This window comes from Aptenodytes patagonicus, chromosome 1 (assembly GCF_965638725.1).
Source record: "Aptenodytes patagonicus chromosome 1, bAptPat1.pri.cur, whole genome shotgun sequence".
NCBI lineage: Eukaryota > Metazoa > Chordata > Aves > Sphenisciformes > Spheniscidae > Aptenodytes > Aptenodytes patagonicus.
In genome coordinates this window covers 24,997,900-25,020,801 of record NC_134949.1, presented here as the reverse complement: position 1 = coordinate 25,020,801, position 22,902 = coordinate 24,997,900, and the positions used below count along the sequence as shown (strand labels likewise).

At 38.9% G+C, this 22,902-nt stretch overlaps 1 protein-coding gene across 2 annotated transcripts in view; it reads right to left on the bottom strand.

The window, feature by feature from the left end:
• The window catches only part of SLC13A1 (solute carrier family 13 member 1), a 29,017-nt gene that overhangs the window by 4,906 nt on the left and 1,209 nt on the right, over positions 1–22,902 (bottom strand). Inside the window, exons 2-14 of one of the 2 annotated variants that reach the window (XM_076329893.1) lie at positions 22,030–22,158; positions 21,168–21,304; positions 17,007–17,194; positions 16,349–16,406; positions 16,195–16,261; positions 15,531–15,694; positions 10,808–10,927; positions 9,502–9,600; positions 9,311–9,412; positions 2,950–3,053; positions 1,942–2,051; positions 1,116–1,277; positions 69–206 (exon numbers count right to left, since the gene is read on the bottom strand). In XM_076329893.1, coding sequence (XP_076186008.1) covers positions 69–206; positions 1,116–1,277; positions 1,942–2,051; positions 2,950–3,053; positions 9,311–9,412; positions 9,502–9,600; positions 10,808–10,927; positions 15,531–15,694; positions 16,195–16,261; positions 16,349–16,406; positions 17,007–17,194; positions 21,168–21,304; positions 22,030–22,158 — 1,578 coding nt within the window. The remainder of the gene's footprint in view (positions 1–68; positions 207–1,115; positions 1,278–1,941; positions 2,052–2,949; positions 3,054–9,310; positions 9,413–9,501; positions 9,601–10,807; positions 10,928–15,530; positions 15,695–16,194; positions 16,262–16,348; positions 16,407–17,006; positions 17,195–21,167; positions 21,305–22,029; positions 22,159–22,902) is intronic. The other variant, XM_076329902.1, reaches the window with a different exon arrangement.

The window sequence follows — 22,902 nt, the reverse complement described above, 5'->3', positions numbered from 1 at the left end:
ATCAAGACACTGAAGAAAGTTTCTAAAATGCTAAAAATCCCCTTTAGGGAGTTTTGCTTAAAACTCACCATGTCCATAACAGTTAAATGACCGTATGAAAATACAATGGCATTGGCTGGGTTTGCTACAGGAAGCAGGAATGCAAAGGAAGTACACAAGGTAGCAGGTATCAAAATGAAAAGTGGGTTCACGTGAATGGCTTCAGCCTATTGTAAAATAAAAGAGAGAACAGCTGTCAAGGGACACATTTGCCAAATGAAATACGTAAATACAAACTGATTATATTAACACAAGTGAACTCTGAACAGAACTGCCAGTTTAAATAGTGAGAAATAACCTTTTCTGATAACTCATTTTTAAGGTTATATCTGGGAATGCTTCAGAGGAGAAAAGGCGATTCTAATACAGAGTAGCTACTGAACTTTAAATTCACGCCTGGTGTTTTCTAATTGTAGTTGAGTCCATAAAATAAGACTGTTGCAAAGAGTGTGGGCACTGCACAAGCACTAAAAGCAAAACACTGCAAGAAAGATGATAAAGTTGAATTTGAATATAATACTTAGGAAGGATTCGATGAAGTGAGGGAAAGGGCATTAGTACGTCTCTAGGCTGGCCAAGAGTAGAATCTATAGACTAGAAGATAATCAGTAAGCTTTGACGAAGAAAGAACTGGGTGTTTTGATAAAGATGATGAGAAGATAGGACACAACTGAGCTAAGCAGAGAAAAAATGAGAATTACATATAAAGCACATCTACTAGCCCTCTATTCTCTTCGGTGACAGCTTGAAAGTTACAGTGTTAACCATTTTTGCTGAAGATGTGGTCCTGAAGAAACACTAAGAGAGCTGTCCTTTTTAAGTGCTTCGACTATTTGCAAATAGGAGTAACAGTGTCGATTCTTGAGTGTTGAACTTTTACCTAATTTTACTGAATTTTCAGCATCTCTTGTAAGAAACCCCCAAAACCACCAGGTATCCAATGCACAACACAGCACAGCAAAAAAAATGTGTAAAGTATTTCATGGAGACTTTTAAAAACTGCTTCTTTGAGCAGCTGTATTATTACACGGATGATAAAGCAGATTCTGATTAAAAACAACCTGTGTTATACTCACCAAAGGAGATAGTATGGGCAAAAATATCGTAATGGTAGCTGGATTGCTGGCCACTTCTGTTACTGAAGTGACAATAAGGCATGAAATCAGGATAACCAGCCACAAGGGTAATGATCCTAGAGGGGCTAATTTACTTGCTACCCACTCGGAAAGTTTTGAAACCTGCATAAGGAATATGACAACATGATTATGTTTTACAAATCACTGGAAAGAAAATTTAATAAATGGTATAGAACAGGAATTTACTCATCTGCTAATTATGAAGGATTAGGGTAAAAGAGAAAAAATTTGAAGTATTTTCTATATTCCTACCACATGTTTGTAAGCACATTTTTCTAATTCAATGGTGTCCTATAGGAACCCATGCAAACTATATTCCATTTATTTATATTTGCAGCTCTGAGATGTTTAGAGGAGTCATAATCAGAAAATTGTAATAGGCATATATCAGGCTTCATAACCAGAGTTTGGGCCCAAACCTGCTCGATTTATAGCAGGGCTCCATGTGGGAGGTACCTCAGTGACATGGGACATTAACCCTAAGGCTTTGGAAACACTGTGTCTGCACAACTCCTACCACCATCAGGTTTAAATTAAAATAACAAACAGTAGTCATCATTGTGCATAGTCTTTGAAGACAAAGTAAACTCCTTTTTTTGTAACCCTACTTTCTGAACATCTTGAATATTCGTCACATTTATCATGTTCAATATTGCTACAGAATAACTTGCTGAAACAGGAGAATAACTGTAAATTCACTGCATGTCTGAATTGCTCCTGATGTGGGTCATGCTAATTGTTCAGTATCTTCTATAAATTGCATTACCTCACAGCCGTCTGCCAGTGCAAACCCGCCACCAACAAGAATAGCTATTTCCCAGGGCATGCATGACTGAAATTCCTTCCAAGTAATCAGTGGAGTGTAACCAAAAACAGCTAGAGAAAAAAAAATTAAAAAAAAAAAAAAACCAAACCAAAACCCCCGCCAACATTTAAAACCATATTGAAAAACATCTTGAAATAACCTCTCTGAGGAAGTACTTGGGTAATATTCAAAGGCAAAATGTCATCATTACAACATGAAGAAAGTCTTTGACGTGGACAACTTGCACTTCCTGGGACAGATCCTTAGCTGGTGAAAACTGTCACAGCCTGAAGACAATAGAGCTACAACGATTTCCACCAGTGGAGCATTGGTCCCTCTCCCCTCCTTCCCTATGTGGTAGATAGCTATAGGATATCAATGAGTTTAATTTACTCAGTAAAACTGCACTGTTCAGACAGATTGCTGATCAAATGCTGTTTCACTTAGACTCATTTACGTTCTGATCTTGCATTCTCTGTGAACCCCCAGATCTCATTGATTTCAGCAGCAGAATTGAATGCATAAAGAGGACAAGCTGGAGGTATACTTTAATCAGGGCAAATTCCATTCTGAAGGGGAAAAATTAAATGAGAACGGACTCATTTACCATGTCAAATTTTATAGAGTACCTTAAATAAGCAGTAACATTTTCAAAAAATAAACCCAACCCTGCCCTGCACAGATCCATTCAAAGCCCATTGCAGTCAATGGAAAGGTGGTTTCCATTGGCGGTGGTGGGCTGCAGGTAGCAGGTTCCTGCACAGCACTAACTCCTGCTGCTCACATTGTTTAATTGCTGGCACTGACTTCCAGGCCAGGGGTGCTTTATATCCCAGTAAGATATTATCCTGTATTAAGATTGTAACATTAGTATTTAACAACATTCCTCTAACAAGTGCACAAAGTTGTATTTATGTTTGCATCTTAGGTACCTTATTGTAGTAAAATCCACATCAAAATATACTCAACTGTTTTCTCCATTTGAAGTCCTAGAAAATGTTTTTGCTGGAATAATAAAGAACAGGAGGCCTATCACTAAGGCAGTTGTTGAATCCGTAGCATAGCCTTTATACCTAAGGAGAAGATAACAAGAAAAAAACACATAAATATATATAGTCAGGAGGAGCAGGGGAAAAGAGTGAGGAGGAGGATGTAGCAGCAGAAAGAAGCTGGTATGGACTGACCACAGCCCCCCATTCCCCACCCTTCATGCTGCTTGGTGCAGTGGAAAGAGGTAGAGGAGTCAGGAATGCAGGAGTGAAGTTGAGCCTGGGAAGAAAGGGGGTAGGAGAAAGGTGGTTTAGTTTTTGTCTTTGTTTCTCACCATCCAACTCTATTTTTAATTGGCAGTTAAATTAAATTAATTTTCCCCAGATCAAGTCTGTTTTTCCCGTGATGGTAACTGGTAAGGGATCTCTGTGTCTTTATCTCAACCCATGAGCTTTTTGACCTTATTTTCTCCCCTGTCCTGTTAGGAAAGGGGAGCGAGAGAGCGGCTGGGTGGGCATCTGGCAGCCAGCCAAGGTCAATTCACCACATCTGTAGAAATATTAGGTGCAAGCCCTCTAAATTCATAAACAAGCATCTTGAGTAAGCATGTGTTATTTTGTCACACAGAAATAAGCTGGGGGAGGGGAATGTTTGGGAATAGCTGATGCTTAAACAACTAATTTTCACAGTTCAATGATAAATTTAATAACTTTAATATGCTCTGTAATAGATTCAGTCCAACAGGCCTTAAGAGTACTGTGCATACCCAAAAGGATGATGCTTTTGTAGCTAAGAGAAGGCAGCAGAACTTTATTATCATCCTCCCATGGCTGTTACTACTAGGGTCATAGGTACAAGAGCAATGTTTATTTTGGTCATTTCCAGTGCCTGAGAACTGCTTGCATTAGTGTTTCTTAAACTGATCCAATATCCTTCTAACTTGTGCAAAGTAGCCCTAAGATCAGGTAAAGTGCAAAGCTGAGCTCTAAGGCCATTTTAACACATCCATCTGATTCTGTTACACACTGTTAAGTGGTGACATATCCCAGTCCGTCTTATTTCAGTCAAGATGGTCATTCAAATGAATAAGAATTTTGCTGAAGAAAGTTAAAACCAACATTTTCTTAAGCTTTGGGTTTTTTTTTCTATTTTCTGCAAGTTCTTCTGTAAGTTTTCCTGAACCAATAAGCCTATATAGTTGTCCTCTCAGCCTCATACCGCATGCTTTTCTGCATATGCAGCTACAGTAGGTCCAAGCATAACTTCCTAGCAGATCTTCCCAGCCGCTTAAGGTTTTATACTAAACCAGGGCTTTTCACTGAAAGGGAAAAATCATCTCCCAGTTATATGTTACAATTGTATAATCTGGTAGATCCCTTTGCTTTAACAACATTAGGTGAGATTCAAAAACCCTTAGTATGCACAGCACACTGACACCACAACCAGCATACTTTTAGATAACACTGTCACAAAATGAAGCTGCCATAGAAGTTGAAGTGGTTCTCTCATAGATTCTGTCTCCTGCTTCCTATTGTCTGCTAGCATAGGAAATACTTTTAAAAAACAAGTTATTATTTTGTTATGGTTTCTAAAGGCAGAGGGTTCTGCCTATATATCACCTTTAGCCTAGGACCAGATGCACTGGGTCTAAAGAGCAGAAAATCTCTTCCTCTAGGAACCTATCCTGCACTCTCTTAAGACTTGCTAGGAGTTTTGGAGGAAGGCAAGATTTAGATACAGAAACAACTCATGCTTCCACTTTCTTCTAGGCAGCTGATTCTTCACAGAATGGTTGAGGTTGGAAGGTACTTCTGGAGGTCACGTGGTCCAACCCCCCCGTTCAAGCGCAGTCACCTAGAACCGTTGCCAAGGACCACGTCCAGATGGCTTTTGTATATCTCCAAGGATGGCGATTCCACAACCTCTCTGGGCAACCTGTGCCAGTGCTCGGTCACCCCCACAGGTAAAAAGCGTTTCCTGATGTTCAGGAGGAACCCCCTATGTTTCAGTTTGTGCCCATTGCCTCTTGTACTGTCACTGGGCACCACTGAGAAAAGCCTGGCTCTGTCCTCTTTGCATCCTGCCAGGTATTTTTAAACATTGACAAGATGGTCCTGCAGCCTTCCCTTCTCCAGACTGAACAGTCCCAGCTTTCTCAGCCCCTCCTCATAGGAGAGATGCTCCAGTCCCTTAATCATCTTTGTGGCCCTTTGTTGGACTCTCTCCAGTATATCCATGTCTTGTACTGGGGAGCCCAGAACTCGATGCAGCACTCCAGATGTGGCCTCACCAGTGATGAGCAGAGGGGAAGGATCACCTCCTTCGACCTGCTGGCAATGCTCCTCCTAACACAGCCCAGGATACCATTTGCTTTCTTTGTGGCAAGGGCACATTGCTGGCTCATGTTCAACTTGGTGTCCACGAGGACCGCCAGGTCCTTTTCCACCAAGCTGCATTCCAACTGGGTGGCCTCCAGTGTGTACTGGTGCCTGGGATCGTTCCTCCCTAGGTGCAGAACTTTGCACTTCCCCTTGTTGAACTAGGGAGGTGCAATTTTTTGCTTACAAAAATTTTGTATTCCTGATGCAAAACACCATTCTCAGAAAACCTGCTTGGGACACACACAACATCCTACTGTTAGTCATACTATTATGAAGACACACATGGCACCATTCCAAACAGAAGCTTTTCGATCATTATCAAATTTTGATATCAACATTTTTTGAAGTCCATTTATCCAAGCTGTAATACAATTGCATATACAACATCTACCTGCTTGTAACACTGCAAATCTGATTGTCCTATAAGGAAGCAAAAAAGCTCTTGGTTAAGGAGATCTCACAATGACTCCAACTGAGATCATTGTAGAGAACAGGGCTGTGGGCAAAAGTACATAGTGGCCTTGTATTGGCAGTAAAGAAAGGAATAAACCATACAGAAAAAAAGAAAGAATACACTCAGGCAATAATCTGAGGAAGCGTGAGGGAAGCCCAGCTGTAATCAGCTGCAGCCCAGCGTTGAACTTTCTGTTTCTTATGAGGTTCATAAAGTCCTGGCCAAAGGTCAACTTGAAACTAACACCCTACAGCCTGGAATCAGGCCAGGACATGGAAGGAAGCTGCTGTAGCAGAAATGACGTGTGATCCTGTGCTGTCAACAGATGGGGAGGAAACAGGCCTTTTTACCCTGTGCTGCTCTCTGTAGTGTTATACAATGTTTATTAAAACATCCTGCTCTCTGCCTCCAGAGGGAGGTAACAGGAGCTCAGGGCAGGACAGTAAAGGATTAGTCTTTAATAGATTTACAAAATTTTCTTAAGAAAAATTAACCGGTAAAGGTAATGTATATTTGAAAGGCATCTGATAATGCTGCTTAAAAATGAGCTGTACTCAATACTGATACAGCATAAATGTGAATTAAAATTGGCTGACATTTCAAAAAGTAGCCTTTAAAAAATGGGGAGGTATCATCATTAAATACCAATATTTCTGCTGGGATTTAAAAAAAAAATCAGTGTTTGTATTTTAAAGGGGTATTCAGTAAATTGTGAGGATGCACACAAGGGGTTGAGAACATGAACATCGGTGGTGAGTGATGGGAATTTGTTTCTTGAAGCAAAACTTTGAGCATTCCATTTAGTTTGTCAAAACAAAGCTTATAATGTGATATAATTAAACCAGATACCTGTATCCTTAAAGCACGTATCACAGAAAAGTTTTTAATCCATCAGGGAAAGACAAAACCAGATGGCTGGAAGATATATTCAGACAGAAAACAAGGTGTGAGCTTGTCTTATTTAGTTTGGCAACAGAGGTGATTATCCACCAAGACAGACTACCAAGGAAAGTGGTAAATTCCAAAATCTGAGGAACTTGTGCTTTGCCACCCTGAAATCAAGCCTGGTTGCTTTCTGGGAATTCATGTTCTAATAAAATAAATCTATACTGGGTTTAACACAAAATAATGTAGCTCTTCTGATCTTCAGCATGTTAGAATAAATGAACTAATGGTTCTGTCTGATTTAAGACCCTGGGATTGGTGTGAGTCATACCTAATAGGACCCACCCACTGGCCATGGAGGGTCTCAAGGTTACTTATAGCCCTGACATTGCAGCTTTTCCTCAGGACAAAGCTCATCTCTGCAGGTGACAGAACTTCCCTGAGGCTGGCTTGAGACTGTGCAATAAGGTCCTGTGAAAAATAAGTACTATCAGGTTTCTGGTAAGAAATTAGATTTCTAAGGGCAGAGAATATTTCCTTACAGTTGTTTCCTGTAACAGAAACTTAAGGAAGTTGTGCACATGCCTATCAGTATACTTAAATCCAAAACACTGAACAATTTTGTACGCAGAGGCATTAGGGAACACGTGCATAAGAGATGTAAGCCGCAGTTCATGCACTGCTAGAAGCCTCTTGGACATGATGAGTGCAATGTAACCATTGGCAGACCACAGTTCTTGGGTTTTGAGTTCTTTTTCCTGTTTGCTGCTTTGTTTTCTTTAAAGAAGATGGCTCACTACTACTCCCAGCTGTACCTGTGCTGGCTCCTTGCCCCACTCATGTATCTTGGCTGAGAAGTTTTCTGTTGCTCAGAGAAGTAAAAACCCAATTGCTTGGGTTTATGCCAATTAATGCAATTGATTGATAAATTAAAGCTATCTGGAAATAGGCAAGGTCTGAATAGTAAGAAATGCTTTCTTTCCCCTTAAAGGTTTTGTTAGCAGTAACACAAGATTTGTTTCTCTTCAGGTTACCTCACCCAAATTATAACATGATTCAGCCTAATGTGACATGACACATGCTTGCATTCCCTTCCAAGGAAAACATTAGAGGGCATCCACAAAGTCCCCGTGCAGAACCTGTAACCACACTTATTATGAGAATATTTTGCTTTTCCCTGCCAGTGAACAAAATCCTCAGACAACAGTAAACGGACAACTTCAAATAGGAAAATGGGGATCTCTGGACTGAAATAACCCGTTTGAGCTATAAGTCCCAAATTTGAAAGTTTGTTTACAATGTCTGTTTTTCAGTATCAGATGTATCTCGTTAAATGGTGCTCGATGAGCACTGAATGTTAATATGAAGCAGAAAGAGAAACAAAGCCAGCTGATTGCTTAGCTGGCTGATGGCTTGACTAGGTCAGCACTCCAAACCCCCTTCAAGAATACAGTGTTTCATGTGAGATAATGATCACCAGCTCTGCTGTTGTTATAAGGGGAAAAAATGTTCTTTTGCAATTTTTTGGATAATGAAAAAATAACTTTAAAACAGTCTTAGTTTTTATTGCACTTTTTAATGCTATTTTTTACACAAAATAATTTTGCTTTGCACTTTAAATCTTCAAAGGACTACAATTATTTCTTGTAATATCCCCTACCAGACTTTCTGGTGTGGTTGTGTGTGTGTGTATGAACGGTGGGAATATATTTAAAGAGAGGAGGCATGATGGATGCATGTTCACATGTCATTTATGACAGACACATAGGAAAACAAAATGGCAAATTACCATCCATGTCCAGCACTGGCCTTTGACCCATCCAGTAATAAATGTTAAATCCAGAAGGGCCTAAACAGCACAAAGTCCTGTTCCTCCCAATCCTGCAACTACTTCCCAGTACTCCAGAGTAAAACTCAGACCTTTATCACAGGACAGAACTGAAATTTCAGTAATTACAGCAAGAGAACGGGAGATATCACAGTATTATAAGTTCTTGCAAGAGCAACCTATTTCTTAGGGAAAAAAGTAGGTGATCCTGGGGAAGGGACTGAAAACCAAGCTGCAGCAGAGGGCAAAAACCCCATAATAGTTCCTGAATAGTTCCTGGCTTATTTTGTGGTTAGTTGAACTGTGACATTGAGAGAGTTATGTATGAACAGATACTAATTTATATCATTAATTAGAGCTGTCAAAGCAGGGATGTTGGCCTGTATGCATACAAGTGTGGCTGTCACTAAGGGCAGTAGATAAAAAAATTCTAACCAAAGATTTATTCTTGAAATTGTAGATTTGATGAGGAAGTAAGATACTGTAACAACAATCATTATGCATTCTCCCTTACTGGATCAAGCCTAAAAACTAGGCATAGTCCCTCTTAGGAGGCACTTTGTTTTATCCTGTAATGGGTTTAGCACATTTCAGATATTGCACACATACATCAATGAAATTGCTGGAGTTTACCTATTCTGTATACACTACAAAGGTTTTCAACAACTTCAGCCTGGAATATTTCAGAAGTATTGAAAGTTTTTTGGTTTTTTTTTTTAAGTTGAGAAGAAAAGAAGGTATGTAGTTAAGACACAGTACAGTTCTTGTTGGTGTTTCAAAAAGATTACTTACTTTGGGAAAAGTGAAGACCATCCTGGGATGAAGCCAGGCTCTCTTGTGAACCACAGCAGGGTCATTAGAATGAATAGGACAAGTGTAACAATTTCTGGGTAGCTATAGCAGAAACAGAACGGGTTATATATTTTCCTGAATTTGCACTTGGATTTACTTGCTCTTGTTTGCAGATTTATAGCTTGACATACCTCATTGGTCCAAGCTTCTTGTACTCCTCCCGAATCACCTGTGCTGAGGCCTCTTCTCTAGCTGTTTTCTTCTTGCCACACTTGAACATGTTTTTAAAACTGGAATGTAAATCAGCAATATTGAAAAACGAATTAACAGTGTATACAGAAAAAAAAAAAAGTCCAACCTTTTCAGTTACCAATAGCACTTTACAAAAGTAAAATTTCCACTTTACAATGCAGTATCTCCAATTTCATTATCACACACCAAACAGCATATTGGAATTAATTGACGAAGCCCAATGGGAGATTGACAGAGGCAGCAACAAAATGTGTCCTGTTATTGACTAGCTCATTTGCCCAGGAAGGATGAAACTTTAATCATGGGAAATAATTGAAACAATCAAATACATAACCTGGCTATTTAATGAAAGTCATCTATGACTTTGCTTTACTTTGTTTTGTAATGAAAAAGTTTGTATCGCATGAATAGCCTGCATACTGATCAGCAGACTATTTGGTACGAGCTAGGTTTTCATTCTTGGATAAGACCTTTACACAGTGTTAAAAAGAACATTATTGAAACAATCAAGAAAAATGAAACAATAAATGTTCACATATGGAGTGGTAAGTGTGGGATGATTTTAAGTCTGCTTAAGAGTAGACAGTCTCACTCTCCATCTCTTGCGCCACACATAGCCGTGTAATTGTGGAAGACAGGTGTCCCCATCGTTATCCTTGCAGAAGTTAGTGAACCCATGGAGAACAAGGCTTTGAAGAATCAGCCCAAAAGAAGTATTATCCTCTCCAAAACCTTAAAAGCACAAGCTCTGAGGGGAAAAAAACCCCACCATAACACCACATATAAATTTTGGAAAAGTGGAAGTTTTTTACTTCACATTTACAAATATAGTCATCCTGTTTATAACACAGATATTGCTCAAGTATTCAGGCCAATCCCTGACTCTAGCAAAGGGCAACATCCTGACTGTAAATCTTCCAGTCTTAGATCAAAATGTATAAAATTTCAGTATTCTTCTGTCTTGCACACATGCACTGTTTAATGATGATGTCTGCATATTCTAAAGGAATGGCTATCATCGTTTGTGATAAGGACTTTTCACTTTGGACTGATTTTAGAAAATTCTTGTCCCATCCAGAGACTCATCCGTACTAATCAAGGACACAAAATCACTGTTGCTGCATTATCTTATTGCTGCATTATCTTATATTGAGGCTGTTAAACTTAGATGCGATATTTACTCCTGGTACAAAGTAGCTCTTATATCATCAACCTTTAGTTTTATTGATTAGAACATTTACTTACTCAAACCCAAGGAAAAGCCACTGGAGCCAGACCCAGGAGAGCAGCAGAATAACAACTGTGATGGGGATGGAAAGGATAAACCAGGATCCAAAATTGATGCACTGGCAACCTGGGTAACGTCTGGATGAAAGTACAAAACTGTTCAGTTGAGCTTCGCAAAGGAATGAAAACTTGTGAGAAGTGCCAGAAAGCCCTGCTGCAAGAGAGTGCTTCTGGCTGGCAGCTGATTTCAGCATGAGTTGGTCTCTGGTGTCCTCTTCCCTCACCCTCCCGTCCTGTTCCTGATCATCATGACCACTACAGAAACTATCTGTGCCAGTTATTTGAGCACTGGATCAGCAACAAGTCTGGGGATCTGGCACCGACCTAGGTGTGTCTAACCTGAGATCAGTAGGCAAGGAAGGGCCACTCACAGCATAAGGATCATTAGGACTACAAAGAAACAGAACTTGAAGAAAAGCCATTCTTTGAGAGGAGACTTTCGGACGAGAAAATATACTCAAATGAACAAGCTCCAATGAACTTAGAAGACAACAGTGGAGACAACATTGAGACGTGCATTGTTTAAGGTTCCATAAGGGATTCAAAACTGATTAAAACCAAAATTATTATTACTAATTTCTGGGAAAAGCACGAACATTCATTTGTTAGGTGGATTTTCTCTCCAGTCACCTTGTCTCTTTGAAGCTGTCTTAATCTACTGTTTACAGATGTAGGCTATTCAACCAGAGCACTCCCTGCCATGTGCATGTAGGAAAAGGAGAAATGGACTTTGGTTTTCTGAAATAAATTAATTTACTGTTGAATGAGAGAGATGCCAGATAGGCAAAAAGGCCAGGTAAATGAATCCTGTTTTCCAATTTACTTTATGAAGAGAAGTTATTCTTCCTTTGAGCTCCTCCAGCTCTACTGAGAGAGCCTTTAATGCTAAAAGTGAGAAAACTCTAGTCTCTGTGAACAGCCTTCCCCCTTGATGCAAAAATCAGATGGAAGGGAAATCACAATGTCCAGACAGAGACTGTAATGGCTATTTCCAATTATTAGCCAATCTTCTGTATTTCAGACCTTGCTAGAAGAAAAGGAATTCTGACGGTCACATAGGTCTTTGAGGCAGTAAATGCTTATTATAAATACATTCTCAAATATTGTGCAAATTTTAGGATTGATCTATATTTATTATGATGCTTACATATATTGCAATTAAAGTGCCAGCAGGGACTGAACCAAAACTCCTACCCACTTCTTGAGGTGATGCTCTAAATTGCAACTGTACATAGTGATGAGACAGTGAAACTGGAACAAGAAAAGACATTGTGCTATTGTATATAATTTATTGATTACGTGGCTATTTAGCTTTTAAAGCATGATTAGCCACATCAATTTCTGAAGGTATGAATTCCAAGATAGGAAAAAACTGACATCAGCATAGCAATGGCTTAGCATTTCATCACTTGCTAAAGTGTTGATGATCTTTCCTGAATTATGTGTGATAATTCCTTACTCAGCAACAAAACAAGCTCTTGAGAACTTTACACTAAAGAGTCGATTCCGTTATAAAATGTTAATTTATTGTGGTCAGGTTTCACAGTAAGTTTGTGCAGGGCTGAATATATATGTAAGTATTTCTAATAATCTTAATATTAAAGTTAGGTATTCTTCATCTCCAGAGCAAATATTCCTCAGGTAGCTTGGATGATCAATTTAAATGATTTAAAAAATGATCTATTATACAGTGCTGGTTGGATTATCTGCTATTGTCGGATTATCTACTACGGGTCTTGCCTGAGGCAAGGACAGACAGGACACACTGAACTATTTATTTTCTAGACCTATTTCCTTTGGAAAATGAAAAAGTGTGATTGATTTTAATAAGCCTCATTTTACAGTGATTCGGGGCCTATAACAATAAACTCTTTCCAGGCAAACACTACAAATGCCGACAAATTTGGTTGATAGAACAAATCCAGATAAGATTATTTCTTTTATGACTTTTATAAAATTGCTTAGATTGAAAATAATGTAATGTCAGCAAAGTTTGATTCTTCATGTTGGAAGGTCAAAGTCAGTTACCAGAATAGGATTCAGGAAATGGAGTAACCTGTCAGTGAGCCTGACTAGAGAACCAAAGTTTTCATCGTGGGATTTACTCTTCCTCAAGCATAAGAGAACTCAGTTTTCTCCCTGACACATTTTTGTCTGGTAACCCTTTCTCTCTCTAATCTCTCCACAGCCTTCCCCTTTCCCTGGGGTGGAGCTGCCTGTGCTCCTAGGATCCATGGCCCTGCTCTAATATGGCCCAGCTGTGAACCTTGACTTGCAGTGCTGAAGAAACTGCTTCCTATGGGAAAGAGCTGTGAGAAAGTCTCTACCGCAGAGCTATGTAAGATTAGATAGGTAAAACTGCAGATGTGAGATAACTGACATGGGGATCTGCAGCAGCCTGAAGGATTCACGAGGAAAAACACCAATACAGATAAAGGGATAAAATACTAAAGGAAAAACATATGGAGTCAGAAGAAAGGGACCCAGCAGCAACGAGGATCTGTTCCAAGCAGTGAGGACCAACCCATCTCATCTTCACTGATGCCTCCCTGGCCAGTAAAGGCTTCTGGGTATCTTATAGGCAGTGGTGAGCAGACTAATGCTTAGCCTACTAGCTGGTTACACAAATTCTCGGTGTGTTAGCCAATACTTTTCTGTTTTTTCTTTCTTTTTCTTTTTTTTTTTTTTCAGTTGGATATATTCTAGACCCTATATTGTAGTGTCTTTTTGCATACAATTAAAGAATTAATAGAGTGACCCTGAGAGGATCAGTAACAAATCTGTCTTGGAAAGGAGCCCTTATGGAAGTTGGTCTCACTGGCAGGGGTGCTTAGCATTGCATCAACAATTCCACTGTTTGCTTCTGCCCTGTGGAACGCAGCATAATTGCATGTCCTAAATCAACAGCAGGCTGAGGATTCCCAGCAACACACAGGCTCCAATGCCAACACAGATATACTGGTTTCCTCTTCGTGTGACAAATGAAAAGGAGGGAAGTACAGAACAGTAAACACTAATTCCAACTTATTTAATACTGAAATTGGGAAGATATGAGGAATATGGAATTTTGCAGTGCCATTTTAAGTCTTTTGTCAGTGAATGGGAAACCCAGGAATATGCTCTATGTACAGCTCTTTTGCTGAATTATTCTACTTCAGATGCTTATGATACATGAAGGTAGACTGCAAATGTGTCCAAGTCATGCTAACAGGTCAATTCCCACTTCAGACAGGGCATAAATACCAACAAGGCCTCTAAGAAGAAGGGGAGCAAGACAGTTAAAGATAAAAATATTTGCACAGTTAGGTGGTAGATTCAGCTTAAGTTAAGGATTGGCTCAGTGGTTGTGTAAAGATTAAACAAAATCCTGGTGGGGTATAAAACTGGATTACACAGGCAGTGCTCCATGTATGACCCATGCTCCTAGCAGAGGGTGAAGACCCAGGGAGAGAACAACAATCTGCTTATGCATTCTTGAAAAGATTGTTAACAGCTAAGACAAACTGAAAAACCAGCTGCAAGCCAGTTTTCTTCAAGTTTCCTACAACTTCAGGGAAATGAACAAGAACAGTTCTTACCCCTAGTAATCAATCTTGGATTCTTCTAGGCTCCTGAGCGTGAAGCCTGCTTGAATCAGAAATGCTTATATGTCTAAAAGTTCAAGTCTGAAGGACTTATAATGTCATAGTCTGCCCTGTGTAGTTCTTTGGCCCCAATAACAGGCACTCTTATAATTTCCATACTAGTTCCATTGTTGCTATTATCTTAGCACAGGCTGATTTACAGACTGTACCACTTCAATTCTCTTTAGCAGCCTGCTGAAGCCAAATTTCATCCATTCATGGAACACAGGTAGGAAGAAAATCTATCAATAACTGGTCTTTCACCATTTTGCTACATACAATACAGAATAGCGGGCAGAGGGTAATAAAAGGATTGTGTTTTATTTTATTCTATTTTAAAATTAGAGTAGGAATATTTCTGGCAATGAGTAGTTTGCAGATGAAAAAAAAGTTCAGCAAGAACTATTGGTCTTTCAAAAGCTTTGGAATGAAATCTCCAGTAGTTCTACTAATCTAAGGTAGTTCTACTTAGGAAAGAAAGGGAATATTAAAGAATGTTTTTAATAACCTCAAAACAAGGTGTTCCACTGAATGCAAAGTTTCAGACTGGTTTGAAATGATTTGCTTTTTCCTTGATTAACGGACCTAAATTCCTCATTTCGACAATGCACTAAGCATAGCCTCCTGAAAGTCTCCTGATGCTCTTTGCTAAGCAGACCCGAACTTAGCTCCTGCGGTCCTTAGAAATGAAAAACAGTCCTTTAAGGCCAGATAGTGTCTGTCATATTCATGGTAAGTAGTGTCTTCCTCCTCGGATACGCCCATCTTTTTCCATGCAGCTCTTCAAAGAGTAAAGTACAACTTAACCAAAGAATGGTCATCTTGTTGCATGTGTTGGGTGATCACTTACAGCCTTTCCCAGTGTAAAGCAAATACAACCATGCAATTTCATTTTATCTCTTTAACAAAAATATCAAAAATAAAGTAATAGAATCAAATAATATCAAATCAAAGGGTAAGGTTTCTAATGCACTTTAGGAAGCCATGTGAGAGCTCAAGAAAGAACAGTTAAAACTCTGAATTAAGAAGAATACAAATAATTTGATATAGTCTCTTACGTATTGAAGTGTTCAGCAAAAATCAGATTAGTTGATGTTCCTGTGATTGTGGTCAGCCCTCCAATGGTAGCAGAATAAGCAACACATAAGCACATCACTTTGAAAATCCCACTGTATTTGTCTTCTCTGCTTTTTCTCCCTGTTTCAGCAGGTGGTAGGTTCTGCTTAGAAAGAATATACACCAATTAATATATAAGAAGGGCTCGTCGTCAAGCACAAAAGTAGGATTCAAGGATGTCCCAGAAAAAACAGACAATTTGCTGTCAATATAACTGTACACAGCATGGTTTGGTTTGCTGTTTACAGTGGTACTACAATTATTCATGCAAAGGAAAAGGAGGAAGAGTCAAATCCTGAAGTCCTTTTCCTGAGCTGTCCCAGCCTTTACACATGAACTTCCTTTATATATACTGATATATATACACACCTGATATATAGAGTTTGTACTCTGGTGAGGTTGGTTTAACTTGCGTAAAATACACTGGGAGCACAAAACCACTAATGAAATAACTACATAAGCAAACTGTGTAACACATATATCTCTTATTCACATGAAACTAGCTTCATTGCTAGCTATGCCATGTTAGGTGTTACGTAGAAGCGAGATTTAGGTTAAAACTAAGTTACACACATTAGCTGCATAATAAAAAGACACCTTAAGTACCTGTTCCTTTTCTTTTTCATTTTCCTTTTCAGTTATGCACACAGTACTACCCACATTGTTGTCATATCTGGAAAAACAGTTATGTATTGTAGTAAGCAGATATTCTATTTAGATGAATTCTTAGAACAGAATTTAGTAAATGAATAACTATTACCCATTAACTTGTTTTTCTTTCTCTTTCCAGTCACTGCTTTCACATTCTCCTATATTTTCTGTAAGACATTGATACAAAGACAGATAAGTATTTAAGGGAGCAAAACTGGAAAGGCTCCATCAGCATGTCCCATTCCGTGCAATCACTTCACATCATGCCATGAATACATTTACAAGTGCCAATCTGAAAAAGGGCGGAGTTCTGCCCTACTCCTTCATGACTCCTATTCCCCAGAGTCTGAATCTTCTAATGAGGAGAAATCTTTCCAATTTACAATCTAACTGTGTATAGAACCAGTTTAGATTCATTTGTTCTCCCAACACTACTCTAGAGCTTAAAGACCTCTTTTCTCTTGCTAACGTTTAAACCCCAGTGTGTTTATAGCCTGTAGTCATATTTTTTTTCAGACATTTTACTAAGCTGAATAAGCCAGCCTCTTCTCTTCTCCTCTCCTCTCATATAACTGCCATATTCTGCACCTGTTCAGTTTTAATTAATCATTGTGAACATGAGAGACCTCACACACAGTAATCCAAGAGAAGTCTCACAATGAAGCATGTAATGATGCTAGTACTTCCCTAGCCATGCAACTTTATTTTATGTGGTGTTTGCTGCAGGGTGAGGGTGGGCAAAGACAAAAACTGCACTGTTTGCCTACCGTCCAGCTCCAGTGCCGGGTTGATGGAGCCGTTAGAGCAAGGCATCTCCAGCGCATCAGCTTCTGCTTCAGCTCTGATGATCTGCTGAGCTACAGCCTCTACAATTGGCATCACCATGGCAGCAGCAGAGGTGTTGCTAAGCCACATTGACAAGAAAGCACAGCTAACCATGAAACCCAGCATAAGCCTGTAACAGGAGAGAAGTCTGTGGCTGCTAGAGCAACACCTCCTATCACCACTCTATTTAATATAAATGGAAAGCTTTTTCAACAGAAAGCTCAAATGTAAGAAACACTGAAAATTTAAAGCTTGTAATTGACCTCTGAGGACGTTTATGAATTAATATCTTAATCAAAGATACTGAAATTATCATATTTTAGAGTTAAAGGATGAAATATATTATAAATCAAAACAGAAACAACAATATTTATTTACAGAATGATACTGTATTTGAATCATCTTTGAAGAAAGAGCATCGTGCATGTCACAAGTTCAAATGAAAGTTAAAATGGCTATACTGTTAATGCTATTAATCTCATATTGTACAAGCTAGGTCAAAACCCTGGACTTATCACTTAGGCTATAAGTCCTCTAGATACCAATCCAGGTGTTATAGGAAGAAATATTAACAATTCAGTAAGTGGTACTTAACTTAGTTCTTAATCGGAGCCCCAAAACAGGTGTAGGGATTATTTGTGCTTCAGTAAACATCATATTTGATATTTAATGGGAAAGTGAAGGTCATTACAATGTCTTAGTCTGGTCTTGGCACAGCTTATGCTAAACTTATTACCAATAGGAATTGCATCTGTGCAATTCCTGATTGCACTGATGCGATGCACTGAATTGCATCAGTGACTGGAGTCACTCTAGTTTTACACTAAAAAAAATCAAATATTCCATGTCATATCTGGTGAAGTTAGACAGTAAACTTAGAACACAGGCCACATTGTTATTTTTAATGCATCTCTTGGAGTTGTAAATGAGAGTAGTCCTCTTCACTTCCTGTCCCAAGGTGTCGGCAGTGTCATTAAACACCTGCCATGCATCACCACAGGGAGAGGACCACTGTGAGTGAAGGGACTGTGGTGCTGCAGCATTTTCTGGGAAGTCACTGGCGCAATCTGCAAAGATCTTTGCCTAGCCTTGATCAAAGGCTTCACAAAAACTGTAAGGATTACTCAGCACACGAAGGCAAGATTTTATACAAAAATAATGTAAGCAATAATTTATGACATAAAAATACCATTCAAAATGCTTCTCATAGCCTTTCATTTCAGCTAATAACAACAACATTTCAAGCCTGGTTTTTTCTCAGTAGGGGCACCTTGTCTTTTCTCTGTGCACTTTTAATTGCATAGTGATGAAATGATCTGCAGACCTGCAAGTGGTGGGCCTGATTCAACACAAATTGTCATCAGTAGTAGAAAAACCCATTTACTTTATGCAGTTTTTGATTAGGTACTCAGATGGAAGTTGGGGAAGAATTGTATTTTCAGGAGAAATTTTTATGCAGAAAATACTGGTCAGGCTAAGCACACTGAATATGAATGTTCACATTGTAGAGAAATATGATTTTAGTAAAACTTGCAAAAGGATTTAAAACAAAAGCAAATTAAGACATTCACTAACGTGTTTCAAAACTGTTAATCATATATTTCCAACATTTGATGGACTGATGGTCAGGTGACTATTTAGTATAGTGTGGTGTACTCTAATGAGTAACTCTAAAATTGATTAAAAAATAATAAAATAGATCCTAACCTGTCTGCATTATTCTCCCTGTGGTGGTGTTAAAAAATATTCTGCATGGAACCTTGGATGATAACTTCATTTACATTCAACTATAAAGTCACTCTTTGTTATGTAATGCACAATCAACGTTTTATTACTCATTCTAGTCCTTGCAGGTTGCATAGATGTGTTCACCTTTCCCTGCTAGTCTGCAGACCAGGCTGCATAGCTCAAATGACAGGAGGCCTTTAGGAACTCATAGAATCATTTAGGTTGGAAAAGACCCTTAAGATCGAGTCCAACTGTTAACCTAACACTGCCAAGTCCACCACCAAACCACGTCCCTAAGCACCACATCTACAGGTCTTTTAAATACGTCCAGGGATGGTGACTCCACCACTTCCCTGGGCAGCCTGTTCCAATGCTTGACAACCCTTTCAGTGAAGCAATTTTTTTCCTAATATCCAATCTAAACCTCCCCTGGTGCAACTTGAGGCCTTTTCATCTTGTCCTATTGCTTGTTACTTGGGAAAAGAGACCGACACCCACCACGCTACAGCCTCCTTCCAGGTAGTTGTAGAGGGCAATAAGGTCTCCTCTGAGCCTCCTTTTCTCCAGGCTAAACAACCCCAGTTCCCTCATAAGACTTGTGCTCCAGACCCTTCAGTCAGCTTCATTGCCCTTCTTTGGACATGCTCCAGCACCTCAATGTCTTTCTTGTAGTGAGGGGCCCAAAACTGAACACAGTACATGAGGTGTGGTCTCACCAGTGCCGAGTACAGGCGGACAATCCCTTCCCTAGTCCTACTGGCCACACTATTTCTAATACAATCCAGTTTCGCCAGAAGAATGCAGAATGCAGAATCCAGAAGACTCCTGCTATTCTACTTCCACTGCTGCATCCCCCATGTCCTCTAATGCAGAAACCTCCTACAATGATATCTCTACCTTGGGCTGGATGAGGCTCCAGTGTGCACAGGCTGGCTGGGGACTCCTGCTAGCGGAGGAGGAGGGCTATGCATGGAAAACAGCATGCATCACTTTGCAGTGGGCACAGCTAACTAGCAGCAGATGCTGAGAGGTGGGAGGATCCTCTCCTTCACAGATCATCTTATCTTAGTCTTATCATCCTTTTGTCATGATCAGGAAATGTGATAGAGCTGAGATAGTTATGAGGGTTACTGCTTCCTCAGGGTTACAAAGATGTCTGTGGAATTGTTCTAGGTATCCTCAGCAGCTGCTGGCTGTGGGTTTCTGTGTCCACAGCAAGTTCCCCAACAGTGTTGAGCTTAGCACAGCACGCCACCCACTTGTGTTCTCCCTTTCAAGATTTCAGCCAAAAGGTGAGGATTTAGGAGTGATCAAAAAAAGAGAAGTTGAAATAACTAAAACCACATAGCTCAAGAATATAGCTAAAGATAATGGGAGGCAGCTGAACATGAATGTAAGGAGCATTTCTCAAAAAAGAAAGCTACCAGCTATCAAAAGATGCAGGAAAAATCCAAATACGTGATATTTAAAATTAGGACAGACAAATCACTGAGGAATAGAAATAATCCAGCATTTCCATGAGGTGTTATTAGTTAGATCACCTAAGAGGCATCTCATTTTTTAGACCTGGGGTTCCTATTTTTCTGACTTTTTACTTCCTGTCACTGTCTGCTTTCTGACAAGGAGTCATAAGCATCATGTATTCTGGGAAGCCAGACTCACTCTACAGATCTTACCTGCAACCTTATTGGTGTGCTGACAGATGAATCTGTGGGCCTAAAGCTTTTCTACAAGCTTGTAAAGCAAGCAAAGAAAAGAGTTTTCACTTCATAAGATAATATGCTGATAGTAAGTAAGTAGAGAGTGTGTGATTTCATTTCCCTCATCACGTCACCCAGCTGGGGAAGTTCCTATTCCTTTTCTTCATAGGTAGACAAAGAAAAAAACATAAAGGAAGATGTTGGTTTTAATGTGTTTTTCCTTCCCCACCACATCTTTAATTTTATGACTTTTTTTCCTCAGTGTGTATTTGAACTCCTCATGTGTTTTTGGGAATTGTCCAGAATTTTGCAAACAGTATTGAAATACAAATTAGCAATAAGCATAGCACAGATTTTCAGTTGTAGGCATCAGGTATGTAGTGTGCTACCACCACTAAGAAACAGGACCCTTACATTATTCACAAATTAATCAGATTTTTTGTTCAGAAGGATCCTTATTATGAACAGAATCACTGCAGGGAACTTTCAGTTAGCATTTCAGGAAAATAGTAAAGTGTGGCCTACAAATCAATCATATAATTTCAAATAACTGCCTTGTTTCAGTAGAAAAGAAAAGCTGGATTTCTACTACAGGAAAAGCAGTAGGCAATTATTTCTGGAATACATAGCTTTCCACAAGTATTATTGTCCTTCAAGATATTGTTTAGCACATACCATGCAGGGTTGACACCCACCAGCATCACCATTCTTAAAGCCACTCTTTTGTGGAAATTCCATTTTTCTATTGACGTTGCCAAACAAATTACTCCAATCAGGAGCAGATGAAAGTCTTTAAAATAAGCAGATGCCACCTGAAATGAAAACAAAAAATATTTTGTTAACTAACTGGTGACTTTCTCTTAGTATTTGGTATTACCAGTTTAATGAAAAAAAATTTCAATAAGTGTATATATTGAAATAAATATCGAGAAATGTTTTTGGCTTAAATTTAGACTGTTAATTTCATTGAAACTGTTAATTTCATTTAACCAAATGATGCAAAAGTAACTGCACTAAAGTGCATAGTGTTAAAACAAAATGAAAAATTAAGGCTTATGATATGAACAACCTAAAATCATCAGTCACATCTCACATATGAAGTAAATCACCAATGAAATGCTGCTTTTATTACTTTAGTCATCTATCCAACAGATAAAAGAACAACTTTAAACATAGTCTTAGAGTACGATCATCTGTGGTGTCCTCTCTTTGACTTGAAGATGTATACTCAGCATTTTGCATATGGGGTCTTTAACGTGTCATCTCGCTTCTGTAACATTAAGGACACTTTATATCTATCTAGTGTTTTCCCATCGACTGGCATCTAAGCAGTGAATCACAATCTAGAGAAAAAATATTAAAGAAATATGAACAAGTCCTGAGGACAAAGCATGTAAGCAAGTCTTGAGGCAGACCTACTGATTGGCACTCAGCAAATCCATGGATTAGCCCATCAGGTTTCAATATTGTGTGGTTCTTTCTTTGGAGATTTTATCACTGAAATCCATAATATGATAGAGAGGAAAAAAAGGGTTACCTCCTTGGATCCCATTATACCAAACAATGGGAACATAAAGGCAGGGATCAAAGCTGAAACAGCCAGCGGCAAAGCTTCTGTGAGCCAAAAGATGGCAACTACAAACAACGTGTATGCACATTCTGCTTCCTAGAATACAAAAGACACCAACAAAAACATGAGTGGATCATCCAGGAAAAAAATCACAATTGCAAAAAGTCCAGCTATGTCAGTAAAGAGGTTGCCCCCACCTGGAACAAGTATGAGTCAAGGGACCTGAATTTAGGGTACTTATTGTCTGCTATTGATAATCCTGCTAAGATATGAAACATAGTCTGTAAAATAGTTTTAACGATTTTTTTCTAAGAGATAGTAAAATTACTTAAATTCTACCACCTACAAAATGTGGGGAAAAAGTCAGCTGCCTTTTCCTTCAAGGACAATTAATCATATAGGTCATTCTGGAGCATTCTCAGACCATGAATTAACATAGTTCACAAACATTCTGCAGCTGCAAGCAAACCTTTAAACCTCTAGGAGTAGTCGCAGTCAATAATAGGTCAAATTTTGTCTCTCCTGTAATCAATGAAGTTTTGTCATCAACATCAATAAGGCAAGGATATAATCTAATATAAAAAGCATTGTGCAAGACTGATAAGAAACACAGTTGTTTTTAAGACTTGTAAATTTAGTGAGTGTCTTTTATCTAAACTCCTGGAAAACAGCTGTTTTTTCATTTTTTTCAGCAGAATTTACTTCAATGCTGCCTATAAAATGCAGCCACAGACAAATATAATGAGATGAAGTGAGCCTAGTTTCTTCTAGAATACTAGAAACCTCTTTTGTGTAGTTTTGACTTATATTTCTGCTCTTGAGGAAAATGGTTTAGATCTT